The 25,408-nt window shown below is 31.4% G+C and overlaps 1 protein-coding gene across 1 annotated transcript; it reads right to left on the bottom strand.

Annotated features, from left to right (window-relative positions):
• Positions 1–301: 301 nt before the first annotated feature.
• On the bottom strand, positions 302–24,310 carry CD82 (Cd82 molecule). The gene is made up of 6 exons (XM_051215822.1): positions 24,155–24,310; positions 21,884–22,159; positions 15,445–15,552; positions 13,113–13,235; positions 4,935–5,018; positions 302–2,277 (listed from the first exon to the last, which is right to left on the bottom strand). The coding sequence occupies exons 1-6, from the start codon at positions 24,212–24,214 to the stop codon at positions 2,185–2,187; spliced, it is 744 nt and encodes a 247-aa protein (XP_051066356.1). The 5' UTR covers positions 24,215–24,310; the 3' UTR covers positions 302–2,184.
• Positions 24,311–25,408: the final 1,098 nt, after the last annotated feature.

The raw sequence follows: 25,408 nt of genomic DNA, 5'->3' as shown, positions 1-25,408 counted from the left end.
GAGTGAAGAATAGAGATATGTAAATTATTGATTGTACTAAAAACAAATACTTTACTACCACTGTACACCATGGCTTTCAACAGTACTCTAACTGAAATCAATCAGTTACAAACGTCGACTACTTTTGATTCTTCTATATCAATTTTCTTACAATAAATAATAATTTATGTTGTAGTGATATTCCGTGTACCACATTATGAAATAATAAAAAGAATGATTCGTTAACCACAAATCAATCGATGTATAAGTGTTCTCTTTTCCATGAATGGTCAGTGGAGTGTAGGTAATTGGATGTACGTAAATTTAAACACAGCACCAACATATGTACTGTGTACTGAATGCATAAATGATGAATAACAAAAACATAAGACAGAAGTCAAAAAACTTTGAGCTATGATATCTTATCAATATTTGATTACCTAGTTTGTTTGTTTTTCATAACAGAATGGGTGAAAAACAACAGGGCAACGAGAAACAAAAGTTTAATGCAGTTAGCTTATTCACTTGGAAGTTGTGAACTAAATTAAAGATAGTAACGTAAAAATCATTTTTGAAATTAGTAAAGCAGAAGATAATCACAACAAGAATCATGCTTTTGGTACCAATAACAAGAAGTTGGACAACAGCATAGCAAAGGACTTACTATATTCGGTACAAATGTTAGCAGCATAAATTATTATATTTATAAGTTATACTTTTGGTGTGTTTGTTTATAGGTTTATTTCAAGTTTTGTAACTATATGACTAACTGTAACCTTGATTCACCTAAATAACACATACACACGCACTAATTATAAAGTTTCCATAGTTGATTGATATTCATAGTCTAATCGTTTAATGACTTAGTCTAATAAACCTCAAGGCATTCTTTGTAACCTATTCACTTACATTAATCAATATTTCAATAAGTTTCAAGAACAAACTAGCTCTATTTGTCCCCAATACATTTAGATATATAGTGACATGAAGTAGGTTAATACTTTATCTTTTGTTTTGCTATTTACCACTTGCATGAAAATGTGTACAATATTACTTTTTTTTTAAAAACGTTGAATACGCTTGAAAAGAGCAACGATGACTAGAATAAGAACAGCAAAATACAACAGAAACATTAACAACAACAGAAAGAACAAATGTTCGATAGAACGCATATATCTCGCTTAACAGTTTTTTCTCTTTTTTTGTCGTCTTCTTTTCTGAACACTGTACAAGCGTGTTTGTGTGTACGTATTGGTATAAGCTAAGTGTAACTAACACAAAGAAGTATGTGAAGACAATTTCTGTTAACAAGATGTAGAAAACAAAAATCAATATGCAAACATGGCAAAAGAAATTTGAAAGAGAATCAGATACAAATGAATGAATCATAATAGTAATAATATTAGGCCAAATCAAAAATTGAAACAAGAAAAAGAATTAATAAAGAAGAATTACTAATTTATTCACTCGGTCAACTAATATGGTGATCAACAGTCTACAAAAAAAAATTACACAATTATAAATTTACCACATGATTTAAAAGAATTTTTATAAGTATGATGATTTATGAAGGAAGGAAGGAAGGAATTGGGGCTAATGTCAAACAATACGTTTATGTTTTACATGAAAATCAATGAAATTTATGTGAATTAAGAAAACGACTCCAATAAAAACAATTTTAATAAATATTACTATGATGAATACAAAATGGGAAATTTATTGAAATATTATTTTGTTCTCAAAACAAAATTTAATGATAGTTATTATGTAAGCGGAGAGGATAGCTGAAATGAGCATTATAAATGACAATGATATAACGTTTAATTTATACTAATTCCATAAAATAGAAAATGACAAAATAGTACCATCAGAATTACATTCATCCGCATAGACCAGAAAGAAGTTCGATGTTTCTTTGTGGTTTTTCTAGATAGATTAACACAAAGTATTACCAGGATAATGGATCGCATAAATACGAACTTCAATTTTCCACGATTGAAATAAAGGAATAAAGAAAAATGAAAAGTTGGTATTGAATCACCAAAAAAACAATTTTTTTAAAAAATGACAGTAAGAATAACAAGCAACGAAAGCAAAAAGGTTGGATTGGAAAACAACAAAACATGAAAATAATCGAAAAGTACCTGGTGTTATATTAGATAAAAAATAACACTAATTAGAAGAAAAAAACCAGTACTCCGTTGATCAAGTAGCAATTGAATAATTGACTCCATAATAATCTGAATGGTATTGTCGAATTGTGCAACACATAACCATTGAAAAGAGAAGACAAAATATCTATGAAAAAAGAAAAGAAAATTAAAATCATGTCATTATACATACCATCTATTATAAAGATAAGATTTCAAAAGAGAAATATTTAAGATAGAAAGGAGTTACCTTTTGATTTAGTTTTTTTTTATAACTAAAAATGACCTATGGTACAAGTGAGTCGTAAATTAAATGAAAGTAAAAAAAAATCAGTGATGAATAGTTTTACCAACTCTATGTGCTTGGAGTATAACAAACACTTACTCAAATTGGTATTCATATAATAAATTGACATGAAAGAGTGATGCAAGCTCTTGCGTGAAATGATACAAAATGTGACTGTTGCATACATCATTGTGCTCAACATGTATATATATATATATATATAGTATGCGTTCAGATGTCACGAATAGTCATATTTTATTAAGTGCATTTTCAGTATATGCGTGCACATAAATCCCCTTTGTTTATTTGATATATCAATAAACCGAGTGAACACTTAAAACATAATTCACTGGGAGCTTGTGTTGTACACTGTTGACCATTGAGCTGGTTAATCTTAAATTTCTTCATAATATTTTTTATTGCTTTTTTTATGTCACGTTATAAAGGTAATCTGATAAAAACAGATGATATGAAAGAAGAATATTCTTTTCAATAAATTCTTTTCAGGTTCTACAATTATATATCCAAAATAATAATCCGAAGAGTGGCCCTGTTTCATTTAATAATACAACACAATTAAGCCTAATAAGTATACGAAATTAAACGGGCTCATTTTAAACTGAAATCATAATAGATTCTTAACGGCTAAAAGAGAAAGTTTTGGATACTTCCCTCAATGTTAAATGACTATATCTTTCTATATGGAAATTCTATAGTGAGCAAGAAGGCAAGAGAGAATAGAACAAGGAAGCTATAAATAATAGATAAGAATTGAGCACTTATTATAATCGAGTTAAAACGTCAACACAAATTAAAAGAATAATGTAATGACGATGCTATTAAAATTTGTAAAATATACAAAATCCGGATAACAGACGAAACGTGAATCGCTTTACTGATAAATATTCTTGATATAAATGAAAACGCCAATTCTTCTAGTTTGATTTCCTTGATTGGTTTTCTTAAGTTTGCACGATGTATACAGCAAAATATTAGGTAGTGAATAACTATATCTACTGCTACATATCACTACCGACTGAGAAAAATCTGTCCTTTATACTTCTGGTTGTGCAGAATTTTTTTCTTTGAACAAGCCTAAATTCATTTTCCGAAAAGTTTTTAGAATAAATAAAAACTTCCTTAGAAAATACATTTTTTGGTGAAATTTAGAAATTCCCTGTTGCTCATTCTTTGTCTATCTGATCATTTTAAGTAGCTAAGATCCACAGGTGTTTATCAATCTAAACTGAACAGAAAGCAAATAGAAGCTTATCAAAAATAGTAATGAAAGAATAATTTCGAAAGCAAAAAAAGGTTTAATTTATACATATTCATTTTCAGCACAGTAAACGATTTCAAACCATACACTCTACGCTTTCAAGAAATTCATTATTAAAAATTGACTGATTAATGTTGAAGGAAATACTTACGATAGAACTAAGATAAATAGTGTTTCATCGTTTGTTTACTTTTTATTACAACTTAATATGGGCCAAGCTTTTACTGCCAAACCTCATAGTTTATTGGATTAAAAACAAACAAATTATCGATATTTGTAATTTTATGTTTTTTAAACTTGGAGATAGTTGCCAGTGTATACTGGAAAATCGTTATAAAACTTAGAGATATGATAAACGTGAAAAATAAAGTTTCAAGTTATTTTTTTAAATCATCAGAATTTATTTGACTTGTAAAAGGATATATGTGTGAATGCATCCTATTTTTAATATGTGTATTTACACCTTAGACTAAACAATTTCATCTATGCACATACATAGACATATATATGAAGCATTTAAACAAAAGTCATATAAATCACTAACCTATATTGATACATAGTATATCGTTTGCCGATTTACATAACAAACATTTAAATAAGTTAGTATATTCACTACATTTCACTAATATATAGTCGGATATGTCTCTAAGTACCGAACATTCAATTCTGATTAGTAGTAATATTAATGCTAATTTTGTAATATATGCGCATAAACGTAAACATTTGCTAATGTAAACAATAACTAAGATTAGATTAGTTTGTTAGGCAAAAAATATATACACTGCACTTTATATATATATATGTATAATCACAAAGGCTTATTCATACTATGCACTAAATGTGATGCATACCATTTGTTATTTTTTTCATGACTATCAAAATAATTTTAAATATCACATTGATCTGGATACGAAAGTATATGAAGTTATTAGACTTTCTAATATCAGGGGGATAGGAAAATAATTAAAACAAAAGGATAATTATTGTGTAAAATGTACCAACAAATAAAAAGCCTACAGTTTACAAACTACAAAATAAATATTTTCTCCAGAAGAATCAATATTTCTGAAACATTACACTGATTATACATTAAAGGCTTTCAATTCCCTAGTTAAATAGAAAATTCCAGTCAAACTAAGTAGACACCAATATATATATATATATATATATATATATATATATATATATACAAAGTAAATTGAACTGTAAAACAAATATAACAGATATTAGTTTATCTTACTTCAAAAGCTGCAATAGAAACAGTTGCAAGGAATATAATGACCAATTTATCTTTCAACATTACTTTATATTTATCTTTGCAACCCTGGAAATAAAAACAACAGAAATCTCTGATACTTATAATCAAATAATAAAGTCACAAAGAAAACATCAGAGCATAATGGGTAAACAAACAATTAAAATAACATTAATAACACAATGAAGTTAAATTCACAATCAATTAAGAACAAAAAATTGATAAAAATAAATGAAAATTAAATGTATAATCTGTTTATATTATTGATAATATGAATATCGGAAATTAATCTTATTTGTTTTAATTGAAATAACACAGAATCCATAAAATCTTTCGAAACTGTTTATATTTTCCAATCGACGAATATAAACATGTATAAATGCTGAAATTTTCTTTTTCTTACTCAATAGTAAACAATAAATAAATCAATAAGCAGTCAAAATGAAAGCTGCAATTGTAAATTAGCTAATAAACATTGAAAGAAGGGGATTTCAACATTCTAAGTAAAAGAAAGGCAGGTATAATATATGAAATACTACTTTTCCAAGAGAAACCCTGTATAAATAACATTATTTATGTTTATGAGTAGTTGTAGACTTTCACATTCTGGCAATAATATGAAGAAAAAATGTGATCATTATTGATATTATGAATGTAATCAATCGATAAATAAAATATTAAGTGATTTCTAGAGTTTGTACTGATTGTAATCATAAACTGATATCAACTGAAAAATAATTGATAGCTAAGATATGTTAAACACGTTTCGTCATAGTTCCGATTCCTTACCAATATGCACCTTTGGATCTTTTGATCCTGCGATAAGCACATTAACTTGAAAGTGAAATTTCAACTACTATCAATCTGCATCAGAGTACGAAAAAATGTATGTCAAAATACTTTTCAAGTTAATGATTGATTTTATAATCTGTCATATAACAAGTGTTACACTGACAAAATGAGGTGCAAAAAATGCAAACAAAGCAACTCCTACTTCCTAACAATTTTTCATATAAAATGCTTATTATTTTTAAAGCAAAAAAAAGCTGAGTTCTTCACTAAATAAATAATTAGTAGTAATCATGGAATTCGGACGAACAGACAAACATCCTACATCATTTAGATTTGATAAACTGAAAAATAGTATAGCTAATAGTTATGGGCATAACAATTTGATTATATTTTTTGTTGCTGTTTTGGTATGGACGATCATTAGAATAAGATTTGTTTTCTTACAACTTTATTGATTGACCTAATAAAACATTTTGGTAAATTTAGGGCATTTCAATCACGACTTAGCGATTCATAATCAATGAATATTTTAAACAAATTCATTTTCCCGAGAAATCACTTTATCAATTTATTTCTAAACAAATAAAATCATTAACGAAAATGTAATAACTTGTCTAATCGACTCAGTCAAGTGTGCACTGTGATCTGATGTTAAACAGCTGAAGGAAAGTAGGTTTCATAGTAGTTGTTACAATTTAGCAAGGTGTTTGCAACCTTTCCATAGAATTCAAACATACATTACTCAACATCATGATCATAGGACCTAGCATAGGGTTGATTGGATACCACGTTTATCTCAGAAAAATAAAGTTATATAGTCTTATATTAATAGCGATGTTATTTTGTAGGAGGCAAGAGTATTATCTTTATCAGATATATCGTTCATAACAAGAATATAATTATAACTGAACTTTCTTCAAATTCCTCACCATCAGTTCTAAATGCAATATTAATTCGTAACATAAACATTTCGAATAAAAAAGCATTAAACAAATGGTTATTGTCCAATAGCAGGATTTCAAGTATGGGATTGTGGAGATTATCGAATTTCATTGAAATCACGAATCAATCAATGTTAGACCACCATTGAAAACCTGAAAGCATTGGATGGTCGTTTCGTTCTAGTATGGGACTACTCATAAGTGCGCGCCCATAATCCCGTACGCAGGACTCAAACACAAGACCTTCAGTCTCGCGCGCAAACAGACATCCAAGGCCTCCAGATTTTCAACAGTGGTCTAGCTTATATCAGTTCATGATTTCAATGAAAACATACATATTAATTCATATTACATTTAATGTCTAATATGTTATCTAGTGGTGTCAATCTAATTAGTTCTTATTTGGGGATTATATATGACTATTTTACTATGTATTATTTCAACTTCATACTGTTGTTATCATTTTGACATGGTTGTTTCTTTGGAATGTTTTAACCAATTAAACAATGCTTCTGATCTTATGTCGAGCTAAATATTTGAAAAACATCAGAAAGTAGAAAATGAGAACTCGGTGGTACGTAGGTCACTTAGTCCGAACGTAGAATATGTTGACCTTTAACCGTAAAATGGTAAACATTCATAACTTCTGGAATCTGAGCATTATTTGAAGTGGTTTCACCGATAGTCGAGACCAATTACTCCTGGTACATTACTAAACAGGAATTATACAGAAGATTAGCAGTCTGACGTTTCAAAATCTTAATTCGAAAAAAATTAATACTGTGTCTTTTTAAATTAACATTTTTCAGACTAATGACGATTTTACCAAAAATAATCTAAAATTCGCATATAAATGATCAGACACTCGTAAGCTACTAGTATTCGACCACAGATGCCTCAGAAATATTGCTCGCATCTGCTGGGATCACCGGGTACGTAATAGTGAGGTTAGACGCAGGGTATTAGGGAATGATGGTAAATTAGTCGATTAGGTTGTGAATCTTCATCGACTGAGATGGTTGGGTCACGTGTTACGTATGCCTGAACACCGATTACCACGACGTGCAATGCTAACCGGTGTTCGGGATGGTTGGAAGAAAGTCAGGGGCGGCCAAACCAAAACGTGGCATCAGTGCTTGAAGTCACTAACTTGTAGTCTGAGGCATGTTGGTAGATGCAGACTACTTGTTTGGGGTCCGCGTGACTATCGTAACCAATGGTTGGAGACTCTTGGTGACATGGCTCAGAATCGATCACAATGGCGTCGGTGTATACACTATCTATCTTCCCTTAAACTAAGAGATTAAAATCGCTTCAAATCTTTCTTTCTACGAACCAATTCTTTCTTCCTGTACTATATCCTTATATGCAATCTTTCTTTTATATATTGCCACCTCTGAATTAACTACTTTTATGAATCCGGTGTCCATCTTGTTGTGTTAATGAGGTATGGCAACTTGGACCGATGCATATATGTGTCTGGTCCTACGTTGTAGCTGACTGACTGACTGAGATAAGGAAGAAGTAAACAGAAATACTGTTGTCAAGACTTTAGGTTTTATCTAGCAATAAAGTAACAAATAAAGATATCATGAATCAAACATACAGCACAAGCTTTGATTAAAAATAATTCTAATTTCTTTTAAATTATTATTTGTAGAAGCTTGCTAACGAACAAACTTTCTGAAACCGTAATAATAGAGAATAGGTTGTGGAATGATGAATTTAAATTTAATGATGAATTCTATAGACAAACTGACGGAGTAGCAGTGCAGTCATCACCCGCCCCACTTCTGGCTGACTGTTTCATTCTACATCTCGAAAACACTAAATTATACCAACAATTGATAGCGTCTATCTATATAGGAAATACTGATACTGAATGACAAAGATCTGAAGCCAAAACAACAACGTAAAGAGATGTCCACAGCACCAAATAAAACTCTTTTCATGAACACCGTTTAAAAGATATAGTGCAGCAGAAATGATGAAAAATTAACTTCCGAGGTCTCTTAGAAAAACATTTTATTGGGTGGAACCTCGTATTATATTTTCTAGTCGTCCTATGATTCGTAGTTGTGTGAAAGCTCCCTCTTTGGGTTAAATCAGTGTGTATCTATCAGTTTGCTTCCTTATGTGAAGCAAGTTATATTGGCCGCACAAATTGGGCCCTTTCTGAACAGCATCCAGAACATTACCCCGTCTGACCTTCTAAACGATTACAGAAGTCGGCCAAAAGTTTCATCTTGGAGCAACTAGTCAATTCTGGTCACTCCGTTTCACCAGAAGCCTCCTTCAAAATCAAACATACTGTCAGAAGAGCCGGCTACCGATGAATACAAATGAAAAACTTATTTATATCAGAGGTTATATCTATCGACTTCTTCAAGCCGAACCTTTGCGTACAAGAACAGTATATTCAATCCCTCATGCTTACATGATTTTGACCATTCTTTTCTATCTTTCATAATCTACTGTTTTTTTTTATCATTATTTCTACTCTTTTCCAATGATTTTCATAACTGTTAACTAACCATTATTATAACTTTTAATTATTCTGTTCTTAATAGCTAGCAAGTAGATATTTATCTTCACTTTAGCACTTTTCACTAGCTCATTATTGCATAACCTCATGTCAATATTTGATTTTCATAAGCAATTCAGTACAGGTTAAGTTTTATCCAATGACAAGAATTAAACAGTTTATATTAAAATTCACCAGTAAAATAATTTTTACATTTAGTTTAAAAAGAAACATAAATATTCTTTTTTTAAAGATAACACTCAGAATAATTCAGTTGTGAAACAGTGCATCAAATTACTCGTTAAATAATGTGATGCCAATTCACACGAGTTTTAATAATAGATTCGTTTCAAAGACTAAGAATTGATTACTATCTTTTTTATATATAAAAGCAAGAAATTAGTTTCAGTACAGAAATAAAAGGCGGATTCGAAATTTTTCAATTAATAAACACACTGAACCTTTTGACAGACTGTTTATTAGCTTATAGTAGTCCCAGGCATGATATAACAATGTACAGCTGAAGCTTCCAATATACATATAAACCAGGATATGAAAATAAAAAACATAGCTTACGATTCAGTTTCCTAAAAAAACTGAAAAATATTTACAACGCGTTGCACTCTAGCAATTGTAAAATCAATTATTCATAGATAATAATCTAATGTATATTTGGAACAATTGTTTTCAAAACAACTGTTCATATAACATGTCGATAACTTTCTAATTGTATATTTTCACTGTGTTGCACAATTAGTACATTTGATCTGATAAAAAGATCGATTTCAGACAAAGTGGACAGTATTTTCAGAACATTATATTAATTAGTACTTTTGTGGTTTTACAACACGTTTGGAAATTTATGTATCTACAAGGTACGGCTATATAATTTTACATTCACAATAAGAGTAATTCAGAAGTATATGAGACACATTTTTCACCCTGACCTTTTATTACCTAAAGTCGATAATGTCAGACAAAAATAAACAGCACCATATTGTGTATACGTAACTGACCGATTCATCTAATTCGAATATAAAATCAAAACTACAATAGTTTTTATAGGATACACTTTTCATTCCGAAAATTCAACGTCGATATTAAATTAAATTAACAACCGACAGTACATTGTACAGAAGATAGCTGTGAACGCTTTACACAATATTCACAGAAAAAGTGGATAGCTTGAGAAGCTTTAGAAAAACATTTATTCACCAAAATAGAAAGTTTTTCAAGCGCTTAATAAAAATCTTCCTTTACGTTTCTATAATTTAGAAGTGAAGCACCTAACAAAATACTAATTTCTTTTCCTAAATGACGTAATTATTGCAGTGAATAGAAACAGGAAACATTGAAATTCTACAACTCGAAAGCGATGCACTCAGAGGAATACTAAAGCAAATGGTTGTGCAGAACAGTTTAAACAAAGTTCAACTGAATAAATTACAGATCATGTTTTACACATGACACCTAGTAGCTCTGAGACTGTGGAATAAATTACCTAAAATAGTCACCTGTTTGCGTACCCCTCAATTCAACTGAGTGAGTCAATCCGAAAGTTGTTTCAAGTATTTACTTTTTCCTTACTCATGAACAGTATTGCTAAGTAAATGCGTAGTTAAGGCTGTCAGTACTTCTATTTTATTCCTTCTGTTCTAAGCAAACCATGAAGGCAACAATAACTAGTTACCTTCAACAATTTAATATATCAAGAATAGATTACAAAAAGCAGTGAACTCTAAGTCGTTCAAACAGAAGAAGCGACTGTAATGCAAATGAATAGCCTAAGCTCCGTAAACCCTATTAACCATTTCCATTATAAAATTACTTGATAAGTTTGATGCACTACAAACCCTTTTGTCAAATATCTTAAAAATCTGAATTAATCTAATTTAATTGATTAGTTCGCGTACACTTGAGTAATTTCTTTGTCACTCATTCCACATGTATGATCTCTAACCTAATTCATATAATTCTATGTATAGTACAATCCCTGAATATTCCTTAATCATGTTATTAATTCTTTTGCACCACGTTACCTGTATTTATTCCAATTATTATTCGTACGATTTCATTTGTTTTATAGCGTCATTGCAACATTTACAAGCAATCCTTAAATCCATAAACTGGATTATTAGAAATTCATGTCGTCAAATTGGCGATACGTTTTAATTAATTATTCGAAATAATAATTGTTGAACATAAAAATTTACTGAAAGGGATACTCTACGTTCATATGTATTTGCTTTAATTATTAGGAATATTAAATTGTTTGTTATCATGAAATCTACCGATAGACTGAAAAAATTAAAATGGATAATGCAATTTATGCTATTCTAATGATGATTAGTAAATGACGAAAGTAATTAAATATTTTAAACGTTTATTGAATACTCCGATGTCGTTAAATCAATAGTGTATAAAAAAGATAGGAGCAGTACACTATTGAATAAACTAGTAAGACGATTGAACCGCTGATTAGACGTCAATTTTAAATTTGTGCATAATTGTAAAGATCTTATCTGTATTACAAAAGAAATTGATTTGTTATTTTTGCTGTGATTAACGTGCTTTTAATAATTTTGCAGTTACTTTAGAAAAAAACATTGGATACATGGGCATAACTCAGGAAATGGATAGTCCTTAAAATATATTATTTATGTTTACGTATAAAAATTTATTTTGATTGGCAGATGAGAGATGTTGAAGCATTTCTCTGCAAAGTTCAACTCCCGTTATGAAATTCACAATTTTTCTGTATATTAAAACCATTTACTTGTTAAGAGAACTAGTTATTTTTAATCATACAACTCATATCCGTACAATGATTATGATTTTTTTTAATTTCTGATAAACATAGCCACAAAATCTGTAATTCTAACCTAAAGGCAGTATTAAGTATCATCTGTTTTCCTAACCACTCAATGTGTTACTCAAAAAGCTTTCTGGACTTACCTAGCTAGTTCTACTAAATTAACTGTCCCCCTATATATATATACAGAAGACTGAACAGATTATAAATTGAAAACCTGCTGAATACAACAATCAAATTTACATTACAAAGAGTATATTTGTTATCATTTTTCTTGACAACTTTTAAAAAACATAACACAATTTTATCGATCTACATTTCACAAAATATCAGTTTGTTATAAAACTGGTTAATAATAGTGAAAATGATGATTGAAAAACCCTAGTACGAAGGCAATATCTCTCAAACATGCTCTGTTGAAGTCATTCATTTAGCTACCGAACTCACCTTCAAGTACGTCCAACCTGTAGTTCGTTGAGGCGTAAAGAGAAATATCGCAAAAAAGGACTTCCCCTCGTCAGTTTCTTTCTAATTTGAAAGAGCTGTACACTAAAAACTGTTGCAGGGACCCTGATCGATTAACACAACTTCACCTTCGACATTTAGTGTGAAACTAATATTAGTGTGACTCGACTTCCAAGCTGTGTCCAGAAAAGCCCACATGAACCAAGTTTCTGCTGCAGTATATATCCACACTGAGACTTTGGGAATTCTCAGCTACACCTGTCTCCCATCTCATCTGCATCTGCCAGTAAATGTTGAATACGTAAAGTTCAAACAACACCTACGGTTTAGGAATAGCTGTATTAAATTTCACACTGAGAGACAATTCTTAAAAGCTACTTCATAGTTTATTGAAATATCAGTAAGTCGAATCCACATCTACACAGCTTTGCATAAAACATACTATCTTAACCGTAATAGTAGATACATACTATCGTTATATGCTAACAAACATCAATTCGTTCATCAATAATCTTTAGCAAAAACTATAAACTTATATGACAGACAGTCATTTAAATGAAAAGTTAATATGAATGTTCGAAACGGTGTGAAATGAGAAATTTTACCAGTATTTTAACAAAATTGCTTACTTCTTTATAAACTTCTTCGGGTGACAGTAATGCATTTAGACATGTGCTTACATGATGATCACAACATGCTATGGGTATACTTTCACGGTAATCTTCGTAACCATTGACACCACAACAGCGCAACTACACAAAGATGAAAATTAACAAAGTGAAAGTATTTAGATAGAGAAAATGAAACCCGCCTATCACTTTGTCCAGTTAGAAAACGGGCAGTCACAAAGAAATCGTTAAACACACAGGTACTAGGCATTTGACTTTGGACAATTTATTTCTATCACATGATAATGAATATACATTACAGTCATCTGTATATAAACAAGGAAGTTCACAAGTATCCATCAATATGAGAAATTTAATTTAATTAGTAAAAATATGGGGATTCAATTATTCATTAACTGCTTTGTTGAGACATGTTTTTTAAAAGTTGATATTACACACGCTTCACTTTTACAAGAATGAGAGGTTTAGATCAGTAAGCAGTTCCCATACAGAATGTCCCATTAATCGTGAGTGAACTCTAATTTGACATTTTAAGAAGTAAAGGATCAAAACATATTTACTTTGCAATTCTCACTACTCTTAACAATCCCTTAGTTGGTCAGTTTGATGCTCCGTAAATTATGTGATGGCAAACATATAATCACTTGATTAGAAAGCTTTTACAAAAAAATATGAAAACTGATAATCAACATCAATGCCGTGTATTACAAACTTTGGACTGAATTTTGAATATTGACATCATTTCATATTTACTCAGCTTTATACATTGACGAAATTCTGATTCTTTTCACTGTCCACCTGAAAACAATTGTATAATTTAGTCAAAACATATCCATATACACGGAGATTAGCAAATTCACGTCAGTAAGTGAATAAGATTTCTAGAAAACATATACATGTTAACTAATAAGAAAAATTTGAACACAAGTTTCTCTAAAATGAAAATTAATGTAAAACGTTGCGTGATAACAATTTTAGAAACGGGTATATTAATAGGATAAAATGAGTAAAGCCAAGAAAATGACACAAGAATGAAGGAAAGGAATTTATAGATGAGAGCATGAAATAAGGTATGATGTAGTCTGTTGATGGAAGTTGGAGTCATTAGGGTAATGTGAGATATATAAGTATATCTCCTTTTGGATGCCTGGGATTAATTTCACTCTTCTAATAGAGACGACCCCTGAAGAACATTAAAAAAATTCGAAGTTGCTTGAGTATTGATAATTTGGAAAGATTTTGAAAATGATTTATCACTAGAGTACTCTCGTAATCCTTCTATATTTTTTCGCATTTTTACCAGTCTTCATTATTATGATGTAAAGTATTAATACGGGATCTAAATAATTATTACTACTGTATCAACGTTTTAAGCAGCTGAAGAAAACCTACAAGACGAATAAATTTATATTTTGCTACCACATTCTTTGTTGTTATTTTATTCAAATTTCTCTAGGAGAAAACTGTATAATAAAACATTCAGCTATATTGTCTACTGAACAAACAAGGCATGTCCTGATGTAGTCGTCTGAGTTATTACTTACAAGGATAAAACGTTATGAAACGACCAATATTATACCCTTTACATACAGTAAATCCCGTCAGACTTTATGATATCACATAAAACTAAACTGAAAGCAAACGTACTCTCATTGTTTTTCTTTTTATTGATAAGATTCTAAAGATTTGACTTTTACATTAAATAGAACTTTTGAATAAAAATAATTCACAGCAGACCACTTACAGTGACTGAACTAAGAAACGATTAACAATGCAGTGTACATTTTAGTTAATTATCAAAATTATGTAGTTCTATGATTACTAACTGAGATAGTGGAGAAGATTCGTAGCTCAGGTGGATGATTTTGGTAGAGCTTTGTTCTCTGAGCTGGATGGTTTGGTCGTGGAGCTTTCATCGTTCTTCTGAACGACATCATCAACACAAACTTCAGGTAGTGAATCCATCAAAAAAAAATTACTAACTAAATTTATTAAGAGCTTAAATAATAAATATCAAACAAATTTGTATTAAGTTTAATTAATACGAAACTCAAAAGCTGAAAATGTCAGCACACTAAGCGAAACCAAACTTTATTTGCTTTTCTTATTCATGTGTCATGTTTCAGACTGGTGAAAATAAATAATAAAATTTATGAATAAATCTCGCATGTGGGAGCGATATAAATAAAAAATACACTATACAATTTGGTTAATTTTAGCGAATATTATTTATTTACAGTCAATGTCTAGAAACAAAAACAACAAATATGAATGAACAAGTTTTAACATGAAATAATATCGATAAAATTTTTCTGAGAAAACAATAACTTACCATACGTTGGATTGAATCCATAAACGGTACGGGATTTTCACGTTGATCACGTAGCATTGAATACTCTTCAATACCTTCTCTCATACGATCATCGACATATTTCATAATCTATATTTAGACAAAAACTAATTATTGTTATAAACGCTTTTTATTTCTATGCGTGAATAAGAATGAAAATGTATATTTACTACAAAAATAACTTTTTTACTTTTCATCAAACTAATGTGTATATTTGAAAACCTTAAAAATAAAAAAAGCTCCAACGAATTCTCTACTTCATTATCATTTTCATCAATCAATTCCATGCGTGAGAAATTGTTAGTTAATTTGATCACAACATAATATAAGCTAGAGTACTATAGAAAAGATTAATTATGCTAATAATCTTATAAAGCGGGTGATAATAAATTAGTGTTATCATATATCTGAGAATACAAATCAATCGTTCCATAACTTTCAATGTCTTTACAAATGATGGCAGTCAGTAACGAAAGTTATTAACACATTTGTCTCAAAAAGTCATGTTTTAAACAGATACTCTTTAGTTCTGAGCATAGATAATATTAGATGAAAGAATATCAGTGAAATAAGGACTAGACAAGCATGAGATTGATCAGTGAAATAAATTTATTTGACTTGTATTAAGTGTTGCTTAAAATAAACGATTATCACGATTCTTTGTAAGTTTACCAGACTTTGTTATTAAAACACTGAAAATAATTCACCAAATAAATTTATGTTCTTAAACTAGTCAATCAGTAAAACATGTATTGCAGCAGCTACCCTGACTATAAAAACTATAACAAATGGAGGAGACAGAAACTGGTTATCCATTGGCAAAACTTTGAATGTTTACTTTATTAAATAACATGTAGACAGATAAACTCAGCATAAATGAGAGACTGTCATCAATGATAATGTGATATCTGTTAGGATACGTAAGTATAAGCTGTTCATAGCGCTTCAACTCAATAGAAAATCAAACCAATTACAAACGAACTTCATATTTTAAGTTTACCATTCATATAATGCGGTATATAAAATGGCGAGTCACGCGAAAAAAATAAACACATTAATTACATTTTCAGCATAGAATCTTAAAAATACAGAAGGAATATTCTCAGTTCAAAATTTAATCATACTACACAACAATTTCAAAAACTACAAAAACATCTTTGTTACCATAATACAGCTAGATGATGCCACTCATTTATTTTATTATTTATTGAAGAAACATTCAGCACAGTGCTTAACGTATTTATGTAGTTTATTCACACTAGACTTTAGTTGAGATACATAAAGTATTGAACAATACACGATACATAGGTTTGTCACTTACAAACTTGTCACCTGTAACGTAACAAGGCAGTAAGCGTAAATCGCTACAGAAAGGTGGCTTAACTGATATTTAAATATAGGTCAGGTCAAAAAGAGATCATGTTCGACGTTCTTATTTGTGATAGCTTATTGTGCAAGTTACCTATACATTATAGTAGTAGTAATAGTACAGATGGAAAATCATTAAACACCGAAAATTAATACATTCAGATAAACGATTAATCTAAATGTTAAATTTTAGAATACAAAATTCTTTCAAGGTGAAGATTTCATTGTGCTAAACAAAACTTACCCAATATTCTTTTTATCAAACCATATAAAACTTATAACCTTATTTCTTCATAAAGGCGATGTGATTAGAAATAGCTAATCAAACACCAATTTCTGTAAAGATCTGGTATCTGTTGCTATACTTATTACTTATGTATGCTCTTTAGAGATAAACAACAAAATATGTAAACAATTTATTTGCTATCTTGTCAAATGATTTAATTAACATTTGGATAGAAAATAATTCACTGATTAGAGATGTTCCCTTCCCTAGGCTTATACTAAAAGTAGCATCAAGACCCGATATATTAATTAATACTTTCAAAAAATGTTTACAGACAAGTGCATCAAAATATTTCAACCCATATATGATAAACCTTTTATAATAGGAGACGGGTTATGTAGAAAGTTTTGCAACATCAATTACAGCTAACTAGTTTAGATGTAAACAGATATTATTTGATTTCTTACAACTACTCCTTACCAATAGCACTAGCATGAAACAATAAGATATTCGAATCATGCATAATTATATTTTTGTACTCTTTCAGTTTACGGATATCCCGTACCTTAAACAGCTTAAAAATGTATACATCTGTGAGGACAGGAGAACTAAGCATATTTATTTATGCACATAATTAATGAATGAATAAAGTTTAACATTATTAAGTGACGTTCTAGTTTATATATACATAGTATTCTATGAGTTTGTATCTGGAAGTTGTCCAATTATGGGTTTACGTATTGGTAGGATGTTTAGGTACTTATTCGCGTTGCTTTGCATACGCTTATACATGTAATTGTATATTTACCAATTAACAATAGTTTAGATTTACGAAAACTCATACTTTTTAATGTATATGTATGTGTGCTTATGTCAAGCGAAACATTCATTTATATATCCAATAAGAATCTTTTCTCTTAACTTTATAACCTAACACTGAAGTAATGAATAATTATGATAACCAATAGGTGAAATTTCATTCTGGTTACCTGAGGTCTGTTCACTAAAGTAAATTATTTTTTGATTTTTAGGATTCATATGTGAACAAATAACACCTGCAGCATCTTCCGATATATTATTTAATGAAATTGAGTCACCTGAGAGTAGAACAGCAGTACCGTGAAGTAGCATGTTTGTACGTTAGTTTGTCGAACTTATATGAAATATAACAGAACAGTAAAATTTAACATGTAACTATTCAGATAGATTTAGCACTCATTCCAAAAATATAGTGGATTCTGATAGTAGTGAAATAGAATTAGAATGATTCTTTCGGTACCAGTTAAGAATACTTCGTTTTGTTTGAAACCTTATGTAGTACATAGTACCTTTTCATTGGACATAATCAAACATACTAATCAGGATAACTAGTAGGGCGATTTAACAAGTAAATGTTGTGAGCTCATTGCTCGACGGTTTGTGGTGTTCATGTATATTTTATCCATTGCAATTTACTCATCAACGTTGTGGAGTTGATGAGTGTAGTTATATATTACATAAATGATGCAACTGTCAAAGTAATGAGAAAACAAATAATTAATGGGCTGTTTTATTCATCTATTTATTTTCACTTCTTACTATGGAATTTCTAAGGACTCGACAATTAAAAATAATCTTGTAACTAAAGTAAACCCTTATTGAAATCATGAGTCGATTGAAGCTAGACCACTATGGAAACCTGGAAGCACTGGACGGCCGTTTCGTTCTAGTACGGGACTCCTCAGCAGTGCGCATCCACGATCCCGCACCACGCGGGGTTCGAACCCGGGACCGACTGGCTTCGTGCGCGAGCACTTAACCACTAAACCACTGAGCCGGCATCCAACGGTGTTAATGTCTAACTTGATTTCAACTCATGATTTTAACCTATGAAATTTCTAAAAAAAACTCTCCACAAAACTCATTCTGATAATAAACAACTGCTCACTAGTGACTAACTTCGGGAAAAACTCCTGGAGTTCTAGTGAGAAGCCGTTACCAGTGGAGTTCAACCAGGTCTGTTGTGAGATAACAACTCACTGAAGACAATGGTGTACGGTGGCGCAACTTCGTGGATTGGTTGAAGTTAGACATTAACATTGTTGGATGCCGGCTCAGTGGTTTAGTGGTTAAGTGCTCGCGCACGAAGCCAGTCGGTCCCGGGTTCGAACCCCGCGTGGTGCGGGATCGTGGATGCGCACTGCTGAGGAGTCCCGTACTAGAACGAAACGGCCGTCCAGTGCTTCCAAGTTTTCCATGGTGGTCTAGCTTCAATCGACTCATGATTTCAACCTATGAAATTTCTAAGAAAAACTCTCCACAAAACCCATTCTGATAAGCCCTTATTCCTGATTACGATTTCCTATTGTGTTTTCTTCAAAACTGGTTTGACCAGTTGCATAAAATAAAATTGAAAAATGGAAGACAAGAGGTAGTTGTTGCAACACAGTCACATGAGGGACAACTATGGTATCTATAGCAATGTATGAAATTTCCAGATTTTAGTAGGCAAAACACCGACATTCAATTATACTCAGAAACAAAACCTACTTTTTAAATTCTAATACTATATATTACTAAATATGAAGACCACTAGTGTGATATACATATATGAAATTTCTTTTGGAAGTTTAAGATACAAAAATGAAATGGTATTGCTAAGCTTGTTTGTTACCCAAATTTCTGCAAAATAGGATGTCAAAAGCTAACACTAGCTAGAATTATTAATCATGTCTTTTTCTAGTTCTCTTCAACCAGACTATCTTAAAAAATCAAAAACCGATTCCTTACATGAACCCATATTGTTTGATACTGAGGGTAAAATATTCAGATCAATCTATTCATGTTACTACATTAGGGTTATTACTCCGAATTTCAGAATAAACTGATCGTTATCCGTCAGTCAAACCGAAGTGCTTACTTCTTACATTTCTGATATAACAATTATTAGCATCTACGAATGCTTGTATTTTATAATGCTATTAGTCCTAGCAGCATCAAAAGACTACAAATGCCACACCAAAATACGTTGATAGATAAATCTTCGTCGATATGTTCTGCCAACAAATGTAAGATACAGACTTCCAATCAACTACCTAATGGTATGAAGAATAGCTGAGCAAAGTGGAAGAAAAATGGTACACCTAATGATAACTGATGCATACTACAGGATCCACAAATACCAACACGTCATGAATGACCCAAAGAGGATGCTAGAGAGGATACTCACATTAGAACATTTAGCAACCTTGACAACAGGCATCGAGACATCATGCAGACAACACAGAGAACAAAGAAAAACACTCTCAAGAAAAGAGCTAATCAGGAAAACAAAAACACCCATTGAGGAAAACACAAACAACTGAGTGATCAACCTGTCGAAGTAACCGCTGACAAACATAGAAGAACACAAGCTTCGAAAACGATTAAACTACAATACAAGAAATGCGCTGAAACTAAGATTTATTGCCACACTAGAGTCATCACTAAAAACTGTCAGAACAAGTGAAGTAACCTAACAAGAAATAAGACAAACCATAGTACCGCTAGCTCGACGAAAGAAAGACAACAGCCAACCAACTTCACAAGAACAAAAAGCCTTTAAGAAATCCAGAACTATGGAAGACATTATCATACTTTCAGCAGACAAACGACGCACCACAGTGATTGTGGACAAGCATGAATATAACAGGAATGTCGAGGAACCACTTGATGATAAAATCGTCTACAAACCAATGGACGCAAACCCAATCAAAAGATTAGATAACCAAATCTCAAGGACTTTAAATAAGCTTGTCAAAACAGAACAAATATCAAAGCAAGATCAATGAAAAATGAAATCCAATGGACTAGTACTCTCCTACATCCTATAGCCGGCCAAAAATACACAAACCAAACATCCCACCATGTTCAATTTTAGCCCTCCCCGGAACATCAACGTACAACCTGTCAAGAGAAATTTCACGAATATTGAAACATTCAGTGCATTTATCCAAACATTCTATCAGATCTCCCATACAATTCCTGGACAACATTAAGGAGATTCAAGCCAACAATGACAAACTGGTATCCTTCGATGTGACAGCCTTATTCACCTCAACTAAATCAAGCTTAGCAAAGGGAACTCTATTCCTGCTTCTCACTAACGACACAAATCTCCCTAAGTACACGGAGCTTCAAAGTTAAAGTTTACTAGAACTAACCAATTTATGTTTAACAACATATTTTTAGTAAAACAACAAAACCTAGGAACAAGTGAAAGGAAAACAGATGAGATCACTAATATCAGGACGTATTGCAGGAGCAGTGATGCAGAGACTGAAAGTCTCGATCTTATCAGTGATCAAGCTAAAACGTTGGATTAGTTATGTGGACGAAACTTTTGTCATCATCAAAAAGGATGAGCTGGAAAACACCCAAAATCTGATCAATGACGTTTTTGGTGACAAAACGTTCACAATGGAACAGGAGTCAAACAACAAACTACCATCCCTGGATGCATTAATCACCAGAACTAAAACAGGAATACGGGAGACTCAAGTATTTTGGAAGCCGACCTATACATATCATATTCTCAATTACATTAGCAACGACCCAAGAACTCACGGCGCAGAAAACAATTATGTTAATGTATTTTCAACCCATACACAACTAGTTGTCAATAAACGCAAAAATATTCTAAAACATTTGCTTTTTGACGAAACAAAAAAAAACAGGACAATGAATAACTGCACAGCGGCAAAAAATTAACAATTATAAATTTCGCTTCATGCTAGTTATTGATAAAATAACACTTAAATGAAAGATTATCAATAAATAGAATATATTCTGGATAAAAGTAATCCTCACCTCCTCTCTGTATAAATAACCCAATGTGGCTCCTGTTACTTGAGTTGCAAAAATCACTATAAGAATAGTGAAATATGTTCCCAAAAGACACTGCGATTCATGGTAAGCACCACAACAGCCAAACAGCGCTATTACTAAAGTAATTCCACCGATACCCATAAGAGCATATAACATGATTTGTACCGCATGTTGCTGTCCCGACGCAAGTATGATGTCCTGCGCCTCTGGTTCCAGGTAGATGTAAACAGAAAAGCCCAAAACTGCCAACCCAATAAGCTGAATGAATGAAAAAAATTTATTGTTTTAGCACAACAAAAACATTAATTACAGTTAAACAAGAAATAATCCGTTATTATATTATGTAGATTTAAGGAGAACTATGCTGGGATGAAGTGTTTGACTGATTGCCGAGTGTTAGAAAAATCTATCTAGACTCGAAAGGAATACCCATTTACTTAACTTCATAAATAATCGGGCGTTTACGGTTAGTCTTTTTTTCAATATTATCTCAGTAGCTTCAGAATTAACTACTTCATATAGTATGACTGAACACATCGTATAACAAAAATGCATGCTCTCTCATGTTATTCATACTGCTATACCGTAACAAAGCTACAATACTGCCATTCTTGCACATGTATTTTAAGACACTTTCACATACAACCGCCATTTACACTGGTAAAATAAGATGTACGTAATGATAGTCTGTATTCAAATATTACACTAAAGTTGACGATGAACAAATGCTTATTGAAATTTAACCTTAAGGAGTCAAAACAGGAAATCATCTAGTTTCTGATACACGTGGGGTTCAGAAAAGTCAACAGAAATCACAAGTGAGATATGATAAGTGAATAAACATTTTACATCAGTTTTAAATGTAAGACAAAGGCCTAATACGAATCAAGACAAAATAATTAGAACAGAAGATAAAGCTATTAATTTTTTCCAGAATTAATAAAAAACGTTGTCACATTAAAGAAATAAGAAATATGACGCTCAAATTATAATCACAATTCCCTACAGTTGTTTCTGGTTGACAACATCTAGTAAAATAAAATGCACGAATTTTTGAGTTTTTCTCTGACCAACTGAAGTTATCTTGGACAAATTACTTTTGTTTCCTTGTTTATCAACAATATTATTCGAACAGATATTACGTTCTTGTTGTTTTATGTCTAAGACCCAAGTTTTATATGTCCCATAAAAAGCTATCATCTGCTCCGAACTGAGACAACGCCTAAAACCACGTTATATACCTTAGTCGCATAGATTTACGGTAATTCAAATGCTGTATTGTATCGCTTTGTGGAGGAACTGACAACTGTAACGTACATTTAGCTACCTAGTTCACCGAATACTTCTTCAGGCCAAAATAAACTTGATTTTCGATTTAGAGACCACAATGGTAGAATCTTATTTTGTATACACAACAAACTTTTTTAAGCAGTTCATGAGACAGTCATCCAACCTGTGAGGTCATATCATTATATACATATATGGAAACATAGCTAGGAAATTATTGTACTCAACAAAGGTGATACACTTGAAATATATCAAAATATTTCGTGTAACACATACGGTATCAAAAACGGCCGCATAAACTTTCCCTGCAACATCGATTACACTTGGGTACCAAATAACTCGAAAGGTTACCAATAGTTGGTTTATGATATACAACTCACTAAACCACCTTCAGCTATATATATATATATATATATATATATATATATATCACCATTTTAAACAATATGGGAGATATTCTGTCGTCAGGTCGCTTATTCAGTCTGAATAACTGATCTAATATGAAATCAGTTGGATCAGTCTACGGTAGACGGGTTTTACTCAACAGATAACAAATGTGAAACACCACAGGAGTTTGTACTAGACACCGTCTACACATTCTCATTGCTATTGAGTGAAACAGTATTATTTTACTATGCGAGTTATAACAGCTTTATACAAACCGAAAACTAATACTCAAGACGGTTCACGTGTTATTATTGATCCAATCTTTTAGAGAAATATTGGTCAAATTAACACAGGATTATATTACAATATTTACCAGGTAATAAACCAAATAAAAGCAATTACGTTAATTTATTGATAAGGATTGCTAACTTAATAACTTAATTAGCTTAAAATTTTCGAAAGACTTAGTAACTAACAGTTATCCTTATAGGGACATTTTGTCGAGTATTATTCAATGCACAATCTTGTCGAAGAAAATCCATATTTAAAAATATTCTAGTGATATTATATGACGCTTACCACAACCAGGAAGTTGAAAACTACTAGTATGACTCTTAAACACTGTATACAGCCCTTCATAATGAAAACACCGTCAGTAGTTTGAAAAGCCGCAGATCTATGACGGTACAACAATCATACTTTGAAAAAGTAAAAATATGTATTCAAAAACCGAAGTTCGTCATATGGTATAAATATTTTATTATTGCATTGAAAATGATTATGATATTTTTATGAAGTCACTTGTGTCCACATATGTACTTACAGTACAGAATATATGGGACACATTTCTAGTGTGTTTCTATGTGGTTGGTATCCAACTGAATGAATCCATCGAAGGGGATGCAGATATTCTTATTGTTGGTCCAATTTCGTTTGAATACCCTTCCCTTTTAAAATCTTTAACATCCAACCGAATACCAGTGAGCCGTAGTCTTCAAGCCATCACCCACAGTGAACCCCTGTACATAGATATGTCAACATTCACAGCCACTTTTCCCTACATACTGAAGTAGAACCAAAGATTTGACGATTCATGCACGTTGGTTCACTTGCAGAATAAATAATGGAGAATTTGTTGCTGATCCTTGAGATGTTCTACTAAGTATTAGTTTAGAGATTTCGTGACTTATCGTTACTTTCTGTCGAATTTCAACCAGAAAGCCTTCTATTCCGGTGTCTTGTGGTTTATAACTTTGTGAACTTCAGTAAATGTCATGTTTAAGGCTTTGGGAGGGACCTCGCAGATTATCTCAACTCGTTTTCTTATATTCACGGACATTCTTCAGTAACCGTCACTAGATACAGATTTACTGTGGCCAAAAGCCATTGCTAAAACCATGCTATTCACTCCCTAACGAGTAATTAGTTTCGAAAGAAAATATAATGATTGCCTAGGTTATTCTTGCAATACTTCTATAAATATTATTGATCTTTAACTGAAAACTTCAGTCACTGTCATGCTGCTTGGATAGGAGTGGCTGTGATATTCTTCTGATTCAGTATGAAAAAAACTGCTTTTAACAGTCTAGTGATTTTTGCTAGAGGGCCAGTAGAGTAAACTCCAAGATGTCTCATTGGTCAATCCAATCATTTTATCAAGTCTATTTGACTTTGGTCTATCTAAAACATTTTATTTTTCGGCATGGCATCCTTATATGTGTCAATAATAAGGACTCTGTAATACAGCTACCTGATTTAATACTGTGTTCAGAGAAGTCTCGAGCGTAAGAGCATCACTAAAGTAGCCGCTGCTCTATCTATATGAACTAGAGA

This window comes from Schistosoma haematobium, chromosome 4 (assembly GCF_000699445.3).
Source record: "Schistosoma haematobium chromosome 4, whole genome shotgun sequence".
Classification (NCBI taxonomy): domain Eukaryota; kingdom Metazoa; phylum Platyhelminthes; class Trematoda; order Strigeidida; family Schistosomatidae; genus Schistosoma; species Schistosoma haematobium.
This window is presented reverse-complemented; position numbering and strand designations above follow the sequence as displayed.